The following is a 21,488-nucleotide window of genomic DNA, read 5'->3' as shown; positions in this document are numbered from 1 at the left end:
AAACGCTGTTTGTCGCTGAGTAGCCGATCCCGCGAATTCCCCAGTGTATGCCTCGTGGTCTAGGTCAACCAGCGCCGCCTTACATGACGGAGGTCAACTACTAAGCCACGCCTACCTCCGCTATTTAAGACCTGACCTCGTGGTGACCTGGCTCTTTTCTACCTACACCAACCAGCCAGCAACATTCCTCCTCCGCCTGCATGGCGGCCCTCGCTCCCGCCGGAGAGCATGGCGACCCACAAGCTGGTCCTCCTCTGAGCATCCTCACCAACCAGCTCTCTCTACATCACGCTTGTAACCATGCTGCCACTTCCCAGCACCAAGCTGCATTGTACATCCAATACAACATGTATACAGAGAGCACATTGTGAGTTTCCTTTCTCCATCCATCCTGAGTGTGAACCCAAACAACCCATACCCCACACTCTCTCTCAGTCTTTGTAATTCAGTTGCCTCTGAAGATGTCTTGAATAAAGACGAAAGCTAAGGTTCTCCATTGTATCCCTTTCCCCTGTGTGATTTTATCACGATTTATCTTATCCACGTTTCCATTGTGGATCTACATGAAATATATATATATATATATATATATATATATATATATATATATATATATATATATATATATATATATATATATATATATATATATATATATATATTTCCCTTTACTTGTGTGGTTTTATCTATATTTATCTTGTCCACGTTTCCAGTGTGGAAATTGGATCTACATGCAACAGACGACTCATTGATCATCGCCATCTACATTTAGTGCGACATATTCCACTGACACGCGGAGTAGTATTTATTTCTTCTATATTCCTTGGGCAGAACACTACTGACTACAGGTGAAATAAAGTTCAATTACGTACTGAGTTTAAAAGTTGATCACAAATATTAATTTTTTTTTCTCGAAATTTAAAGGTAACAGTAATATTTCACACATACGACCTGCACCTGTAAACTGAATATTGTTTTCATCTACATTTCGATAGCGGAAATATAAACATTTGAAATTAAACTATAAGATTTATGTTTAAAGTAGAAATGTTTCCACAAAACATGACTATTAGTTAATTAAGATTATCTTGTGGTTTATGTTATTTTCTAATTTCAGGAACAGCCGTGATACTCCACCAGACTCCCAGTTTGGTTACTACAGTTTACAAAGCTGGTTTAATAGGCTAGTGACATTATACGTACTTACTATATCTATAATATACATAATTTATGATTACACTTGCATCAAGGTGAATATTTACTGAGGTATACATACAAAGACGTTTCTATCACTTAAAACCATTTATTTTTATTTTTTTTTTTTTTATTTACAATTTTACAATTTACATACATATAACATATTAACTTATTTGTTCGGTCCAATTGTCAAAGTGGTCGTTGGTGTACTTGGGTCACCAACTGGGGCGAATCTGACTACAGTACAATACAGGTACAGTACATATGTGCTGGACAGTCATGTTTGGGATTTAGTTGACCATTCAAACATTCTTTAATATAGTAACATGATAAAATAATAAGGTAAATATTTGTCCATTGGCTGTCCTCTGGTTTTGGTTGACAATAGGTTTTTTTTTTTTTGGTGTTCTACTCAAATCTGACCTTCTTTTCTTGTGCAAATTAGCATTTGTTAAAAAAAATGAAATTTTGTATTTTAACAGAAACCGCTAATTTGCACAAAAAGGAGGTCCGATTTGAGTAAAACTCACCCCAAAACACACAAAAAAACCATATTTTATAACAAAGGAACCAACCTACCTAACCTAACCTAACCTAACCTAACCTAACCTAACCTAACCTAACCTAACCTAACCTAACCTAACCTAACCTAACCTAACCTAACCTAACCTACAAGGGGAGGAGGAAATGAGGAGTATAGCCTCAGGTAAACATGGTGGAAATCGCGAACAACCAATAGACGAATACTGTACTGTGATTTTGTTTGTTATTCCTTTAGGAAAAAGTATCCCTCATAATTCGTAAAGGCTAGAGCCCCTATTATTTTGAATTATGGGGCTTTTACCGTACGGTATATGCATTGTTGTCTTGGTTTAAAGGTGCTATTTATTATTACCCCTAAATCTTTCTCAGTCGGATTTTTCTACATCAATATTGTTCATCTGATATCTGGTTTCTCTGAGGTAAAGAACTTTACATTTTTTTGACATTAAATTTCATCTGCCATTTTTCATACCATGAAAGAAATTTGTTTATAACTTCCTGCAATTTTTTGGAGTCTTCGTCGGATTTAATTACACGCCCTATTTTAGTATCATCAGCAAATTTACTTATGTTGCTGTCTAATCCTATGTCTACTGTACAGTGAAACCTCGCTTTACGCGGTCAATTGAACCCACAGAGGCCCACGTAAAGTGAACAACAGAACATATGGGATTAATTGAAATAGAGACTGGGCCGACCCCCAAACTCCACTTTTTCATACACAATACCTACGTTGTAGTAAAAATAACTTCTTAATTTTATGATGGTATGCTCACACAATTAATAATTAAGAGAAATATCAATAATATTAGGTTTTTTAACACTTACATTAGTAGAAAAGATGGCTGGGCACACGGGGATGGGGGGCTGGTTCTGAAGCAGAGGGCAGATTATTGGCCCTCACCTGTATCACTTGTATCCGGTCCGACTAATTACCCAAATGTAGCCGCAATGAAGTCAAATAATGGTCCTACATGAATATATCGGACTGCCAACCACTTCTCAACTAGTATTTGGTGTCACAAAGTCACAAAAAATTTGAAAACTTAATTTAATCTGAGTTAATAGATCGCGTGCTTGTACCGAGGGAGCATGTAATTACCCAAATGAACCCAAATGTAGTCGCAGTGAAGTCAAATGATGGTCCTACAAGCATAAATCGGGCTGTGAATCACTTCTCGATTATTATTTGGTGTCATAAAGTCACAAAAAATTGGTAAACTTAATTTAATCTGAGTTGAGTTAGGTTAGGTTAGGTTAGGTACATGCACTCGATCTATTAACTCAGATTAAATTAAGTTTACCGATTTTTTGTGACTTCGTGACACCAAATACTAGTCGAGGTTAGGTTAGGTACATGCATTCGATCTATTAACGCAGATTAAATTAAGTTTACCAATTTTTTTTGACTTCGTGACACCAAATACTAGTCGAGAAGTGATTAGCAGTCCGATTTATTCATGTAGGACTTCATTGCGGCTACAATTGGGTACATTTGGGTAATTAGTCGGACCCCTTGTATCAATTGTATCACTATCCACCACAGAGGCTTGCAGGGCCCTTTTTGTCAAACCCCTCAAAGTCCATATAAGTCCATATCCTCACTATCACTGACTTGGGCCGGCTGTGGTGGGTGGCGGGTGAAGAAATCGGTAATGTTTTGATGACTGGGCGACCTTGTGCGCACCCCTGCCCGCGCCGCTCTCCGTGTAAAAGAGTACATGCACCGCGTAAAGTGAACATGGTGATCCAAGCTGCCACACTATGGTATATATAGTCATATATAAGACGTGTTGGGAAGTTTTTTTAATAGGAACATATCTCTGCTTCTATAGTGGGAGTCTATGTGAGTGTTCTTTCCTAAATGGGTCCACCTATACTCATGAATTTAATGTTCACATCAGTAAATTGGGAATACTGTACTGTATAGCAAATTTGTTATACTTGTACTGTACTGTATATTTTATGTATTTTTCTATTTTTTTCAGCTTAATACCTCAGTCAATAGAATGAAGCTTGAGCAGTTTAATGAAGTAATTAAATTCATAAATACCAAGCGCAAAGAAAATGTTAATGCAGCTCTTGTGAAGAAGTTCCCTGGGTGAGTTAACTCCTGCTGTTTACTGTCCCTCCTCCAAGCCTGTCAATTTGTCTTGTTCCTGGTACTGTACTCTACCTACTTATACTTGTGCAGTCAGGGAAAGGTGTTTCTACATCCCCTGTCATATTCCCAGTCAAGATGTGGCAGAATTGCAGTACCTGTAGTAAAAATGAGTGGGGATTCGACTAATGTCTCACGGATCGCGTTTCTAGTCCTCTCTTGCAGTCGTAGCGATATGGATATGGATTCTTGCATGATACAATCTTACATGTCTTGAACTGTGGATATAGAAACACCTTTCTCTGATTGTACCTGCAGGGTTCCCCTAGTCATTGAAAATTGTGGAAAACTCTTGGAAATAACAGTAGTCATGAAAATGCTAATGAAAATTTTGGAACTCTTAAGAATCGCAGAAAAACATAGTAAGGGAAAACTAGAAGAGAAAAATTTAAAGCAACTTTTCAACATTTATCATGACTATGATATACAGTATTTTGTTTATAATATGCTGCATTGTGAATACATACTTTGCTATTTATGTACAGTATCTCCCACCAGGATCAATGTGTCCATACTCTGGGTAAGAGGATAAGAACCTAGGAGAACATATCTTTTTTGGGGTGATGGTATTTGGTGAAAATATTCCTAGTTTTTTAAATGCCATCGTTGCAGTTCCAGCCCTATACTGTATCTATGTACTGTAATACAGTACATAATGTGGGACCTTCAACAATATTTAGTTTAGGAATTTACACAACACTGATGCTGCACAGTCATAATCTCATAAAGGGAATTCTCTGTAGACTTTAATAATTATGCTTCTTGCTCTCACGTAGAGCAGGTCACATCACCATACATGAACCCCATCAGTCCATAGGCTTGCTCTCAGCTTGATAAAATTGTCAGATATCAGCCAGAAAAAAATATGTACAACATTAACGTTACTATAAACTGTAGAATTTCAATTAGACATACGGTAGGCTTGTACTCTGCCACATTATGATGCCAAGTCCTGTACACTCAGGAGTAGTGTGGTGTAGAAGCATTCTCAATATCATCTTATCACATATTACATGTATACCTTCCATTATGAAAAGTTTTTCCAGCAAATTCTTTAGTACAATGCAATAAAACCAATTGACGCTTAATGTAAACAAAATCATACTACGCGGGTCTGAACAAAGTCTGGTACAGGTATAATGAGGTAAACAAGACACTCTAGATATGCTGGATAAAATGTTATAGAAGAAAAGCAGTTTAAAATGTGTTGAGATACTGAGCACTGTACTGTATTAGAATTCTTTTTAAAAGATGCATAATAATTGAATATGATTTAGCTATCCCACAAGCTGGACTTAGTCTCACAACATTCAGACCATTAAACTGAACAAATGCCAAAATCAGCCCTGAAAAGGTAAAGGACTGTCAGACTTGTCATTTGAATCGATAGTTGAGCCTGACGAAAAATTTACAAGTCATTATGTTGCCACTCAAGACAGAAACAGTGTATGAATTAGTGAAGATGAAAGATTTATGGGGAAGGTTGTGATGATGACAGGTGAACCAGGTAGATATTGGGGAACCCCTGATATGACCCCCATAACAACCCATGATATGACCCTATAACAACCCCTGATATAACCCCATAAGAACCTCTGATATGACCCTATAAATAAGATGAACATTGGACACTGGTCATCTACTTTACATGATGTTTGTGATAATTTTACATTATTTGTGCAGGATTGAGAGAACTACATTGAGCAGCATTGCTGCCCAGGAGATGCAGAGGAAAGTAAAGAAGAGCTTCCACCGTATTAATGCCAAGGAGAATGCTGCTAAGGTTTACAGCAGGTGGGTTCACCTCCCTCAGAATTTGACTCAAGTGTGTCAATATAGACTAGACCAAATTCATGAAAATGGATCATTTTATGGCACCAAGAGGCATTTTTTTTAGCAGAACTTGGTAACTTCTATTTCTAACTCAATTTAGGTGTGCTGAATCTTACAATTTGGGATATAATACCAAGCCCAATTTTGTGATTAAGCATGTAAAATCGTGAAAACAAAATAGCCTCCAAAATATGCTCAAAACAGCTCATTAAAGACCCTCTGAAATTTTTTTTTATAATCTCTAGCCTAACTTAGAGGTGAGGGTTAATTAATAAACTACTGTACTATATTAATATTGTGTTCAGATAATTTTTGAAACTAACACTGGTCAAATTTAATCAAAGAATTGAGGTTTTACTTCTTAAATGACAAATTAAAGAAAATATTGTATTTATACTTTAAATAGAAAAGTTCCATAAAAGTGAGTTACATGAGTATTGATGTTCCATTAGGTTGTAGCATTTCATGAGATTTATCAGAAGTAGAAAGTTCATAAATATTTTAAGTATCTTTACTGAGCAGGTATTAATATTAATTCGTATTAACACAATTCAGACAACAATTATTAATGAACATTCTACTTCTGGCAAACGTCTTCAAACACTACAAGCTGATGGAATGTCAACAAACTCTTGTAACTCAATTTTATGGAACTCTCAACAACTAAATACAGGTAGACGGTTATTATTTTTTTAAGTGCTATATGTATGTACAGTACTGTACAGTAAACCCTCGAAGATCTGAACCCGGTAAATCCAGATTTCGGAAGATCCGGACAAAAAAATTGGGGGGTTCTGAGCTAAGAAGCCTCCCTAAGAAGCATTCCCAAAACAGGGTGAAGGTAGTTTTAGGTTTCAAGTTTTTATTTTATAAAATGTTACATACTAAAATAAGCAGAATATAACTTGCATTGCTGGAACCCTTGCAAAACAGCAAATAATTTGAATATACGGTAGAATTTACATATTTTGCCCCCAAAAAAAATATTCATTTAGTGTAGTACATCGAGTACAAATGAGTACAGTAATATGTTGCTCAAAATTATGACTTTTTCTCAGGAAAAAGTTTGCATAACTAAGCCCAGTGGTCAGGATAATATGTACTGTATTTTTGGTGTTTTTTTTTTCATTATTTATCGGTTTTATACATTAAGTACATTCACCGGAAGATTTGGATAATCTGCTTTTCCGGTCAGGTGGTCCCCCTTTTAGTCCGGATCTTTGAGGGTTCATTGTACTTTACAATATTTTCTTTCATATACAGTATTACTTAAGAAGTAAAACCAATGTTCAACTGAGTTTGTGTGAGTGTGTGGAAGCAAAACTGGTTTGGTCATGGTCCCAAGTCTTGAATATGAGGGTCTATACCTTAAGTATAATCGAAAAATTTGTAAATAATAGTTACCTTTCAAAGAAAATTAGTGTTTGAAAAAAACTGAAATTACAAAGAATTCTTTGGACAAAAGCATTGTGGAATTGATTTTTTTAGTGAATCTTAGTTTGTGGATTTAACCCAAAATTATCTTTAAGGAGATCAATGGCATAGTATTTTCTTATTGTTACAATGGTGAGTTATGGCCAATATCTTGTCTAGCAGCACCTGATGGACATTTGGAGCTACTGAATTTTATTATGGATTATGATTTTTCAGTTACTTGTCATCTGTTAAGCGTGGAGAAAGTCCCGGCATATTGGTGAGGAAGGCAAAGGAGATGGACTACTCCCCTGCCATGTTAGCTAAGCTGATTCTGGAGCAGTACCTTACTGCCAACTTCCCAGATATGACAGGTAAGTAAGTCAGTGGTTTAAATCAGGGGCGGGCGTGATATGGCCCAAATAGGGATTTTTTATTTTTGTTAATATTATTTTATTTATTTTTTACAAAGGATCATTATTACACTATGAGGGAGTTGGGCACCCATAGCAGCAAGACCGACTCATCACTTATTGACCTGATCTTGGGAATATCCCAAGTATGGTTATGCATAGGGATTAGGATTTGGTGAAGAAAAGTCAGTAAACCCTTACCTAAGAAACCCATTCTCGAGTTATGGCGAACGGCCACACCTCACTACGCAATGTGTCCACTGACCTGGGTGCCCAGCTCCAACACCCACTAGAGAAGCTCAGTTCAGTATTCTTTCTGCTTCTCAATGAAGAGGATGTTACTGTGGTATGTCAAAATTTGTACTTAAAAGTGAAAATGAATGCATCTAAAAAGAGAAAAGCTGAGGCAGAATGTTGAACATTCAACAAGGAATGGACTTTACTTTATTTATTTTTTTTTTTTATCAACATGGATGGAAAAGCAATGTGCTTAAATTGCAAAGAGAGTGTGGCAGTGCTAAAAAATTAAAATTTACATCACCATTTTGAGGCCATTAGACCAAGCATACCAGTAAATAAAAAAAACTTTTCAGGTGAAAAAAAAAGAGGAAGAAAGCTAACAAGATGGTTACTCAATTACAACAACAGAAAAATACAGGGGGCCCCCCAAATTTGTGGGTTTTTATTTCTCTGAAGGAGAATTTATAAAGGAATATGTGGTTGATTCTGCCTCTATTTTATGTCCAGACAAGAAAAACCAGTTTGAGAAAGTAAGTTTGTCAAGATGAACTACCTACTGTATTGTAAGATGTGTTGAAGACGTCTCCGAGAACATGTATCTGCAGTTTGAAGATAAAGTTAAGACTTGAATACTTTTCACTGGCACTGATGAAAGTTGTGATGTCCGAGACATAGCACAGTTGTTAATTTTCATTCAAGGCATTTCCAAAAATTTTAAGATCACAGAAAAATTGGCATCACTGCAGCCAATGAGAGGAACAACAACTGGTGAAGACTTGCTGGAGGCAGTAAATAATTGTATTTTTGAAATTAGGAGTAGAGTGAAAAAAAAGAAAAAATGGTAAATGTGATCACCAATGAAGAGCCAAATTTGACAGGTAAAATGTCTTGAATAAAGACAAAAGTTAAGGTGATTGTGTCCTGGTACTGTACAGTAATGTACAGTAGTGCACAACAAAAATTGTATGCAAAAACAGCAGCTAATGAGGGAACAACCTTCTACAATCGCAGTAAAATATGAACTAAGTGATCCAAGCAGCTAGGCCACTCACGCACCTGGCGGAGCATTATGCAATCTCTCAGATCTCACGATATAGTAAATTTATTCCCAGGCCCAGAAAGGAGAAGTTTGGTGACATTTTCTTGGAAAATTTTCCAGAAAATGTGTCCGATTTTCATCCTTGAAAATTCTTTTGCAGACCCGGAATGGAGAGTTTCCCAGCCCGATTTCAATTCCGGCTATTGGAGTGTTCCGGGGATAGGGGATTCTGGCTAATGGGGAGATTACTATCATTGTACAGTATTAGGGGATATAGTGTTAGATATTGCATTTAGGTACAGTATACAGTGTGCTTTCTACCCTCTTGAAGTGTTTGTATGTAGAATGGATGTGTAAAACAAACTGATGATCATAATTTGGTTGCTGGTTGTGTGTGTATATTACATGAAAGTATTGTATATGAAGGCAGTATATACAGTACAGTATACTGTAAGGTGTATATACCATGAAAGTATAGTATATGGAGGCAGTGTATATGGTATACTGTTAGGTGTATATAGCTTGAAATATAGTATATGAAGGCAGTGTATACAGTATACTGTGAGGTGTATATAGCATGAAAGTATAGTACTGTATAGTATTTGAAGGCAGTGTATTACAGTACAGTGGCCCCTCGGTTAACGAACTCAATCCGTTCCAGAAGGTCGTTCGTTAACCGAAACGTTCGTTAACCGAAACCATTGTTTCAATGGGTTTTTGGGTAATTGGTTCCAGCTCACCGAAAATTTCCTAAATTCAACAAAAATGGTAGAAAAGTTCACTTACTTTGAGGTGTGTATGTAGAAGGCTCCTGGATGATGATGATGATGATGGGATTTAGAATGGGGGTGGAGGAGAAGGAAGAAGAGAAGGCATTGGGGTGGAAGAGAAGTCACCCCATGGTGCCATTTCACCCATAAAATTTTAGCTCTCTGGTTTAATTCAAGATTATTTTCTTTAAATCAATGCTGCACTGCATTATATATTGTCAATATATAAAATATATTTCAAAATGACCAATAATTTGCTTGGAAACACAGAAAAAAAGCATTTAGTTGAAGAGAGTCTCAAGCAAGATGTTACCTCCAGTGAAAACAGAGAGAGACTGACGCCTGTTTGCTGTGTTAAGAGGCTGGATGCCGCGCATTAAACTAGTCACTTTACCTTCAATTTCGTTCAATAATTGTTAAAATGACTAAAAAATTGAATATTAAACTTTTAAAATTATTGAATAGTATAAACTTCTTGATATTTACAAAAATAGTAAGGAATTTAAGCCCTAGAACCGATTAATGTATTGGCGGACTGATACTAAAGCTGGTTGCCCGGTCAGTGCAAGCGAAAACATGTTGAGGTCGGTTCGTAAGAAGTTCGTTAAGCGAATTTTTTTTCGTTAACCGAATTGAAGATCCTTATGGAAGGCAGTTCGTTAATCGAAATTACGTTAACCGAGGTGTTCGTTAAACGAGGGGTCACTGTATACTATAAGGTCACCATCGTGACTGCTACTCTGTTAATGCAAACTTTACATTGCTTCATGCACCACTTTGATTAAGTTTAAATTTCATGCAAAGTTTGCATGAAAATATGATGGGAAGACAATATTTTCAAGAAAATTCATTGTTTATTTTTGTTTTGAGTTATGTAGTTTTACTCATGTTTATTACTTGTATGCGAGAAAGAGATCAAGAGAGGCAAGGAAAGAGATACTGTATTGTAGATGGACAAAGAAAAACAAATAAATAGAGACTTACGAGAAGCAGTCACAGTCAAGTAGAGAGAGCGAGAGAGTGTATACTGCACTGACAAAGTGAGAGAGAGAAAGCGCGAGACATGGTGCTGAGGCAGCTTATGACCACCTCTTAGTCATTCTTGTTTTTTCCACACATTTAATGTTAATATTGTACCACAATTATCTTCATATAATATCTCTTTCAGTGAACAAGTCACGAGTTAATGGATTTTTGCGAGATACCACACAAATACAGGACCGAGACCTCGGTTATGATGTATACTTGGTAAATATTAGTGTTGCATTTCAAGTTTGAAGTAGATTCATATATCTTCTTAACTTTAAATTATTTTAACCACTAGTAATGCTGATGAACATGTTTCTAAGTCATCTTAAGTATTAGTCAAATGCATTTATGTTATTTGTTTCATTGTATTTCCAAAGATTAGGTGTACTGTATTTTAAAGCTATGATAATATATATATATATATACTGTAGTAACACTTAAATTATTTTTTAAATATATATACTGTATATTTTTATATCTTGCCTGTGTGTGTGTGTACACGGTTTTATGCTGGGACGCTCCTGCTTAACACTAATACTCAAGGTACTGGATGTTTAGACCTGAATTCTGGAACAGGGTGGCAATATCGACAATATATACATAGATTTTGTCAAGGCCTTTGACAGTGTACCCCATGAAAGGCTAAAAATTAAACTGGAAGGGTATAGGATTCGGGGAAGTGTCCTAGCGTGGATCAGAGATTCTCTATGACCGCAAGCAATGTGTGGTGAATAATGGCACGAAATCGTCTTGTGTACCCGTGACAAGCGGAGTACCACAGGGCAGTGTATTGGGCCCGCTGTTGTTTGTTTGCTTCATAAATGACATGCCATAAGCTGTTTACTCTTCCACACTAATGTTTGCGGACGATGCCAAGCTATTTAGGGAAATTAAGAACCAAGCAGACTGTGAAGAGCTGCAGAAAGATCTCTGTGACCTCCAAGAATGGTCGAAGAAATGGCTGCATTGAGACTGAATGCGAAAAGGACCGAGGCATGTATGTTGTCAATGAACTGAAGTTCTCAGGACATTGTGAGAAGAAGGTGAACCAAGCAACTAAATTATTAGGTCTTATAAGAAGCTTAGCAACTTTGCAGTAAGTGTTGGGATGCTGGAAAGTTTTAAAAGGAGGCTAGATAGATTCATGGATGATAGAGGGTGACTGTAACTCCCGATAGGAGCTGCCATGCACAGGCCAACCGGCCTATTGCTTCCCCACCTGGAGTACTGTCACCCTGTCTGGTCCCTGAGATATACTAGGGATTGTCAATTGATTGAAAATGTCCAAAGCAGGGCCACCAGACTGGTGCCTGCACTTCGACACCTCAGCTACCCACAGAGATTAGAGTGCCTGCAATTGCCTAGCTTATACTACAGATGGCAAGGGGAGACCTAATTGCGGTATATAAACATCTCAAAGGGCACTGCTTTGTCGAGCTGGCTGAAGCTCGCCCCACAAGGGGTCACAGCTCAAAGTTGAAGAAGCCGCAAATCCAGAAAACTGTAAGGGGTAACTTTTCGGAGTGAGAGTTGTAACTTGTGGAACAACCTGCCAGAGAGTGTTGTGATGGCGCCGAGTGTGAGCTCTTTCAAGACCAGACTTGACCAACACTGGAGCAGGTTCAGATACATTCAGGAGCCGGTCCATGCCCAGTACTTACCAACAGTGCATAACAGAGACGTGACCGATCGCCCAAGCAGCTAACGAGCCAATCAGTGGTGAAGAGGATAAAGGTAAAAGAAGACGTTAATAGTGTGTGTGTACAGGAGATGTTAATAGTGTGTGCATGTACAGGAGATGTTAATAGTGTGTGTGTACAGGAGATGTTAATAGTGTGTGTGTACAGGAGATGTTAATAGTGTGTGCATGTACAGGAGATGTTAATAGTGTGTGTGTACAGGAGATGTTAATAGTGTGTGCATGTACAGGAGATGTTAATAGTGTGTGCATGTACAGGAGATGTTAATAGTGTGTGCATGTACAGGAGATGTTAATAGTGTGTACATGTACAGGAGATGTTAATAGTGTGTGCATGTACAGGAGATGTTAATAGTGTGTGCATGTACAGGAGATGTTAATAGTGTGTGCATGTGCAGGAGATGTTAATAGTGTGTGTGTACAGGAGATGTTAATAGTGTGTGCATGTACAGGAGATGTTAATAGTGTGTGCATGTACAGGAGATGTTAATAGTGTGTGCATGTACAGGGGATGTTAATAGTGTGTGTGTGTGTGCATGTGTGTGTGTACAGAAGATGTTAATAGTGTGTGTGTGTGTGTATGTAAAGGAGGTGTTTTTATTGTGTGTGCATTGGAGGTTTGGGGCTAAGAAGATGTCACATTTTACTTGTTACAGGTTTAGACAGGTAAAAGTACTGGGTACTGTGCAGGTCCATTTTGAAAGTTCAAGGGTGTTCTCATGTGCTAATTTACATACAGTACAATATATATTTTCTTTTTTAGTGTCTTCTTGAGGATGATGTCTATGGGCCATTTGTTGACAGCATAAAACAGTAAGTATTTCAAGATGGTTCATCATTTTTGTGTAAGTTATTTATTTCTTGAACAATATCTTAATCTCCCAAGCCATTCTCTGGGTCATTATCAGTTACTTTACTCACATATGCATATCAGTCTTCCATTTTTTCTCTCAGTGCGAGGTGATGTTACCAGTATTAATTGTTAATGTTTTTTGTGTTATCCATAATTTAATATTAAGAGGAGAGTAAGTGTTGTGTTGTAAGTTATAGTGTTCCACTGGGTAAGATCTCATTTGCAACTCCATTTGAGCATCAGTAAACTTGTATGATATTTCTGGATTGACTACAACATTGAAGTTTTAATGGTCTTGTTAAGACATGAAAACAACCTGTTTTAAAAGCTCAGTGTTTCTATTGTAAGAGTTTATCAAGGTATAATATTTACTGTCAAGAAAATTTGATTTACTGTGTTCGTCAGAAACTGAACAACATAACAACAGAGACCTTTATTTAACAGACTCTACAGGAGAGTGTTGTCCATTATATCAAGGTTTGTTATACAGTATGTGAAACCTCCATACAACAGACTATATATTAAAATACAGTCCATTATATCAAGACCCATTAGATGTGACACCTTATAATGGACTATTCATGTTATATTAATGTCTGTTAAATGGAGGTTTTACTGTAACAGGTAATGGCATATAATGAAAGATTTTGGAGGGCAGTCATCATAATAAGATGTTCTCATTGTTTTTAAGAAAGGATAAAATTAAAGTTTCAAATGACTTAAGATGCCCCCACTGTGTTGGAGGAACAGTTTACATTGTCCAAAAATTAATGAGAGGAGGAATATGAGAAGAAAGGTGGAATAATTGGAAAAATAGTTCACTTTTATGCTGAAGAGTATATTATGAAGAAAGGCCGCCATAAGTAAAATTAGCTCAAACAAATATTGGTATCCATTTTAAGCCAGTTTCCAAGCTTTATACCTTTCAATTTAATTTCTGATCTCAATTTTATATTTATAATTCCATACTGTACTTCACAGTTCCATTGGCCATGAATATGAATTTTTCTTGCGTCGAAAACTTGAAGAGTTAAATATTAGCTACTATGATGAGGACGAACTGAGACTGAGAGGCTATGACAAGACACCTGACGTCAAGCTGGAAATTCCTATAGGTAAATATGTATTGTAGATAGTGTTAACTGCTGTACTGCAATTAATATACACAGGCATCACCACCACAAGGGGTGTAGTGTACAGGCCTAAAATATACACAGGCATCACCACCACAAGGCCCACTGTGCTTGAAGTTTTAGTGTCATGGCAAAATCGTTTTCCTTCACACTGCAAAAATCAGTGACATTTCGAGTACAGGTGGACCTTAACGTTTGTGAACTTGATGTTTTATTTACAGGTATGATATTGATTAATTATTCAACAGGCTTTGGACCAGAAACAAACAGGATTTGGCAATTTTCCAAATTTGGAAATATAGTAGAGTAGTGTAATAGGCCAAGAATATACATGAAATGTTAAATAAACTATGGGAAATATGCTGAAGGACAGATGATAAGGTCCCAAATGAAATGTGTACTAGTATTTTCTTACTGATAACATGATTACAAATTGTTACTATAAAAGCTGAACAGGTAATTACCCAAACCTACTGATTTAGATATTGTGGGGGTTGGTTTTGACCCTTCACATTACTGTTTTCTCACTCCAGAAACTTCTCATAGCTTAGGGAAGGACATGTGCAGATTAGTCATTATAAATTACTTGGTGGTCACAAGACAGTACTGTAGATGTAAGGGGGAAGTTTACAGTAATGGATAATGGTTGGGGGAAGTTATTGTTTTTAATAATATTATATGATAATCTATTTCATGTAATTTATTAAGACAATCAAATGAGTTAAAATAGTGAAGACTAGCGTAGAGGACTAGCCAAATTAAATTCCACACTAAATAATGTAGGCTTTAGATCCCTTGCTCGGGCAGAGGCAGACACGGCCAGGATTTCAAGTACCTGGTAAGGTAAACATACATTTGTTGGGGAACACCTATTCAGGTGTTTGTGTACAGTATCAGTAACTGCTCTTGTGATTACTGTATTGTTAGGTACAACCATTGTACAGGCATCCCCCGCATTACGGAAGGGTTGCGTCCCTGGAAAATTGGCCATAACGCGAAACCTATTTTCCCATTGACTTCCATTATAAAACTGGAGATGCGTTCCTAAGGAATTTTTTTCGGCCCCAAAAAAGTAATACAAGCACTTTTATGAATGAAAATAAACATTTATAAACACATACAATACAGTACATTAAATAATTTATGATATACCTTCTTAAAACATCAAGTTTAATACCCAATGTAATGCCTTTGCTGCTTCTTTTTGCGCTATTGCGGTCACTTCCACTTGATGGCCTCTTTCCAGTCATCTTGAATGAGGGTAATGCACTGTACTGTACTTACTGTATGTTTGTAAAAGTTAAATCCAACTGCTGGGGCAAGAAACATGCGCGCACACTGGATGTAAACAATGGACTGACTCCGCAGGGCGACACCAAGAAATCCACACTCAACAAATTATAATTTTTAACAAAAATTTTTAATTTTATATACGTAGTGATTTTTTTTTTAATTGTTAAAATTTACCCCAATTTCCCTAAGGGCGGATTACGGGCCGTATCGCGAAATTATTGGTCATAATTTACAAATTCCGTACGAGAGAAATTCCGCAACGCGGGGGATGCCTGTATGTTTAATTGTGTTATATTTGTGTACATAATGATAAGTTAAGGATTAGATTGCTGTAACTGTAGTTGTGTTATGAGGAGTTGAACCAGATAATTAGGGCAGATTCAATGTTCAGTTTATGCTTCACTGTATACTAGTCATTTGATATTTAGCTGAACATTTGTCAAGCAAAGTGACATACTGATATTGTTATTCATCTTTATTTAAATAGTGTAGTGTGCATTTTCGAACCTGAACCCTCATTTTGAAGCAGTTGACGAACCTGCCCCCATTTTCTGTTCTTACCTCTACTCCCAGGATTTTACAAGTACTGTACTGTACAGACAGTCCCTGAGTTATGAACATCCGCCGATACAAACGAGGTTAAACTTTAAATTTACAGTACAGTATTCTTTTTACCTGATGACCTATTTTTTTTACTTTTATTTACTGTATTTTGTCATTCTATTTCTTCCTCTCTTAAAATAAGTGATTTTAGATATATTTAAGGACTCAGGCTATGATATAGTGGGATTTTAAACATTGTTCTGTAAGTATGGTATGCACATAGATTGTGTTTCGACTTAAGAACATTCCCAGGAACGGAACTCGTTCATAACCCGGGGACTGCCTGTACTGTTTTGATAGATTCTCAGGTTAACCAACCTGTGTTCACCTTTTATGTTGCACATAGATATTTTAGCAATTACACATTTAAAATGTTTTATGTTTTCACATGACCCAAAATCAAAGCTGCACTTAAATACCGAGGGCTTAATTATATTTTAACTGAGCCCATAAGCATTAATTATTTTCAAACAGCATGCAACCTTATGGGTTATGTACAAGGGGCAATTTGGTGATTAGTAATTTTCTGTGCCATTTGGCCCTCCTGTGCAACATTGCAGTACATGGCACAACAGTAATAATTTGTAGGTATAATTTTACAGACAGATTTGAAGTGTTTGGAAATTTTTTGCAGCTGTGGATGGGAAAGTAATCAACTGGATAGAGAGTAAGGCATCTTTTGGTGATGAAGAAAGTCATCGTAACTACCTGAAGGATCAGTTCTGGAGTTACTGGAACAGGTAAACTTATGATTGTACAGTATTTACATTTTAAGTTTTTAGTTACTTTTTTGTAAAGACAAGTAGTGTGGTGGTGTGAAGTACAGTACAAAGTAAATTATAGAAATAATGTCTTGTGAAGTGAGTGTGTGTGATGAGAGACTGTAGGTGTGTAATTGTGTGATGCGATATTTAAACATACGTAATTGGGTTTTATTTTTGTCATGGAAGTCACACATCCACAACATTGCTAAAGCTGCCTCCTGAAAGCTGGGAATGCTGTACAGATGCTGTAGCTACTTCACTCCTGAGCAGTTGCTTCAAGTTTATAAGGGATTCATTCGTCCTTGGGAAAACTGTTCTCATATCTGGGGTGGCTCTTCTTCTGTCCAACTGTTAGGGTGGAATCAAAGGCATTTCGTCTTATTAACTCTCCTCCTTTAGCTGATTATCTCTCTTCCCTTTCTCTTCACCACAATGTTGCTTCACTCTCTCTCTTTTACAGGTACTTTAACGGGCAATATTCGGTGGATTTGGCATCCTGTGCACCGCAGGCAAGGCCGTGGGCTCGTAACACTCGTCCTGCCCGCGGTGCCCACCGTTTCTCTGTGGATGTCGGTCACACTAGAATAACCCGTTGTAATACAGTACATCCTTCTTTCTTCACACAGCCAAACTGTGGAATGCTCTGCTTTTTTCTGTTTCCGTACTCATACAATCTGTTTCACTTTATAAAGCTGGTTTTCTGGCTCTTCGTGGTGTAGATTATTACCGGTAATCTTTTTTTTCTTTTCTATTTTTAATTTAATTTTACTCTTATTTTTTCGCACCCTAGGCCCCATTGTGGGTCGATGATCTGTGCCCAGGTGGGCTATTCCCTGTTAAAAAAAAAAAAAAAAAATAGGTTTCATTATTGGCATCAAATGGCCACAGGCTGCAATGCTAGATATTCTACCCAATTAATCAATCAATCTTACAACAAAAAATTGCATCAGAGGTGCTCCCAAAGATGCTTCAAGTCAATTTATAAGAACATAAAAATGGAAGAAACTGCAGCGGGCCTATTGGCCCATACTGGGCAGTCCCATTTACACCAAACCCCTATTTTTCATTAAGGAAGTGTAAAAATGTGTAAATATGTAATATATGGTTTGTAGGTTTGGTGCAGGTCTGGTCATATACTGGTTTGGCTACATTGATGAAGTGGATGAACATGGAGAAAAGGGCATCATGCTGCGAGACTCCTTCCCCACCAACATCACATTTATGGACCCTCTCTCAGTAGCCTGATGTAAGTGATCAATTTTATACACTTTTAATTAATTATCAACATTTCAGGCATATCCCACATTACTATCGCAAAAACACATGGAAATTATGTACTGTATACTGTACAGGAGGTCCCCGACTTACGAATGCTCGCTGATACGAACGAGGTTAAACTTTAAATTTGCAGTATTTTATTTACCTGATGACTTATTTTTTACTTTCATTTACTGTATTTGTCATTCTATGTCTTCTTTTTTCTTAAATTAAGTGATTTTAGATGTATATAAGGACTTAGGCTGTGATATAGTGGGATTTCAAATATTGTTTTGTAAGTATAGTATGCATATAGCATGTTTTCCAACTCGCGTACAAATCCGACGAACGAACATCCTCAAGAACGGAACCGGTTCGTAACCCAGGGACCTCCTGTACTGTATTTAGTTTAGAGAAATACTGTATAACAAAAGCTGACCCAATCTAACCAATCCAACTTAGAATTGTTAAGTTTGGATTATTTGGTTTGTGTTCAACACCATAATGTTATTCTCAGCACCATGACATGGTCTCAATACCATGATGTTGGTCTCAGCACCATGGTGTTGGTCTCAGCACCATGGTGTTGGTCTCAGTACCATGATGCTGGTCTCAGCACCATGGTGTTAGTCTCAGCATCATGGTGTTTGTCTCAGCACCATGGTGTTGGTCTCAGCACCATGGTGTTGGTCCCTGCACGATGATGTTAGTCTCAGTACCATGATGTTGGTCTCAGCACCATGGTGTTGGTCTCAGCACCATGGTGTTGGTCTCAGCACCATGATGTTGGTCTCAGCACCATGAAGTTGGTCTCAGCACCATGGTGTTGGTCCCAGCATGATGATGTTAGTCTCAGTACCATGGTGTTGGTCTCAGCACCATGGTGTTGGTCTCAGCACCTTGGTGTTGGTCTCAGCACCATGATCACTATGATGTTGGTCTCAGTACCATGATGTTGGTCTGAGCACCATGACATTGGTCGTCTCGGCACCATGACATGGTCTCAGTACCATGATGTTGGTCTCAGCACCATGATGTTGGTCTTAGCACCATGACATGGTCTCAGTACCATGATGTTGGTCTCAGCACCATGACATTGGTCGCCTTAGCACCATGGTGTTGGTCTCAGCACCATGACATTGGTTGTCTCAACATCATGGCATGGTCTCTGCACCATGACCTGGTTATTGATTCTAACTCATTTCTTTATTGTATGGTATTACGTTAGGCCGAGTTACTTGGCAGCCCTCCCACAGGCAGTGTAAAGAGAGCCATCAGTATAAAATGGTATTTGTGATGTTATTTCAGTCAGTAGGCTATGTATGTGTTCAAGAACTCTTTGGTGGTGAGTTGGAGGTGAACTCAAATAAAGGATGAATGAAAAATAATTTATACATAAACAGTCGCACACACAAGAATATATAACCCTTCTCTTACATATTAATCTGTAATCACACTTGATCTAAGTGATTTTCCCAGCATCGAAAAATGGCAGTGTACACACAGGCATGCATACTATTTGTTGTAAACAAAGAGACTAATTTTGGTGGTTCAGACTTGAACCTCCGCTGTCACTGATGGGGAACTTTATAAAAATTCTTTATCATGGGTTTTGGAACATAACATTGGGGGGGGGGGTGTGTAATGTTAAAATGGTAAAGTTAATCTATAAAATTTTATGCAATATTCACTTAGCATTATCTTTACAGGAGCCAATGTCTCGCCTTTTCTACCGGGTCCATGAACAGAACTATGTGGCTCATGTCGTGGCCTATGCAGCATGTATTGGTCCTTATGAAGATGATTGTGATCGTCCAACAGAAATAACCAAAAAATATCTACAGCTACTTTAAACACCTTCGAAGAGAAAGTAGTACAAGTTCAGGAATTTCATTGACCACAACCAGTTCTGTGGTACTGGTGTACATGGCCATTGTTCACATTACAGTCGTGTCTCATCTTTTGCGCATTCACCTTTACGTGCTTGGCTCAGGGAAAAAAAGAACTTCATAGTGAATGTAGGAGCATATGGCTGGGGGAGATACTTCCACCCGTACCTCTCTCAACCTCAGTTGATACGTGTACTGAGCGGGAGAGGGATTTTGCCTCTGCTGACTGACCCTAAGGGTTGGTTGGCAGACAGCTGATCATAGCTGAGCTGTGATGCAGTGTATGTACTATCTTGCATAATTTTTGCTTTTTTATGCTTTTATTATTTTTCCAAAATATTTTCTGCTGAAATCAACTTGACAATCAGTGGCAAAGAGGATAAAGTAAACGTATAGTAGAGGTGGTTGTGGTGCACTTTTAAACTGAAATAGACCTAACCAGCTGAGTCGCCAGATGCGCTATTAACAAATTGCTCACTGCTTCCACACAGAATTCAGACCCATTCTCTTCATATTTCTTATTTTAAAGTTTTATATTATATTTTCTTTATTTTTAAGTCACATTAGAGTATTCAAATGATTTTTCCACAACATTCATAGTTTCAGTTTATGTAACAATGGCAACATGCTGTATAATAATAATAATAATAATAAAAAGAATGAAGAGCATGGGTGTGGATGTGTGATAAGTAATGCGTATGTAGGCGGGTCTAGTCAAGGCCTTGGCTATAAACTACAGTACCGTGGCTGACTTGCGAGCTCATCCACCTCGTATATTGTTACTTGTACTGAAACTCTAAAAGTTGTGAAGAAATCATTACAATACTGTAATGTGGCTTAGAAATGTGGAAATATAATACAAAACAATAAAATAAGAAAACTAAAGATTAAACGTGGAAAGTAAATGTTTTTTGAGCTGGTTGGTTACTGGGCTTTAAAGATGTGACGTGACATCATGGCATACACACCCACAGGGCCGGATTCAGGAGTGGGCAGCTGCCCAGGGGCCTCCACAATCTGGGGGTCTCCACATTTTACAATATTTTATTTATTTGTTTATTCATTTGGATTATTTTTATTTTCATTCTTTAAAATTCATGTTTATCTATTCCATCACATAAAACTATGTTCAGCAAGAAGAGTGATAGAAATTAGGCTAGCTACTCCTTGAAATTCATGAATACCTGGTTTTCCTATGAACCGTATATTTTTAATGAATGCTATTGTTTGTGCTCCTAATAATATATTTAGAATTCTACAAATTTTTGACATGTGCGGTAGTAGCTATATCGGGGCTGGTCGACTTGAAACCACATGAATGACTCCAGTCATGTCTCACTTTTGTGTGTGTGTGTGTGT

The 21,488-nt window shown here is 37.4% G+C and overlaps 1 protein-coding gene across 1 annotated transcript; it reads left to right on the top strand.

Moving 5' to 3' along the window:
* The first annotated feature begins 744 nt into the window (after positions 1–744).
* On the top strand, positions 745–21,201 carry LOC121865640 (CDAN1-interacting nuclease 1-like). Its single transcript, XM_042365163.1, has 11 exons — positions 745–848; positions 1,118–1,250; positions 3,729–3,841; positions 5,585–5,695; positions 7,385–7,521; positions 10,778–10,857; positions 13,101–13,150; positions 14,172–14,305; positions 16,854–16,959; positions 18,096–18,229; positions 19,950–21,201. Exons 3-10 carry the CDS (start codon positions 3,750–3,752, stop codon positions 18,226–18,228), a joined length of 843 nt encoding a protein of 280 aa, XP_042221097.1. The 5' UTR covers positions 745–848; positions 1,118–1,250; positions 3,729–3,749; the 3' UTR covers position 18,229; positions 19,950–21,201.
* Positions 21,202–21,488: the final 287 nt, after the last annotated feature.

Source organism: Homarus americanus, unplaced genomic scaffold (assembly GCF_018991925.1).
Source record: "Homarus americanus isolate GMGI-L3 unplaced genomic scaffold, GMGI_Hamer_2.0 scaffold12409, whole genome shotgun sequence".
Taxonomy (NCBI): Eukaryota; Metazoa; Arthropoda; class Malacostraca; order Decapoda; family Nephropidae; genus Homarus; species Homarus americanus.
The sequence above is the reverse complement of the archived record's forward strand: the minus strand, read 5'-3'. Positions and strand labels throughout refer to the sequence as shown.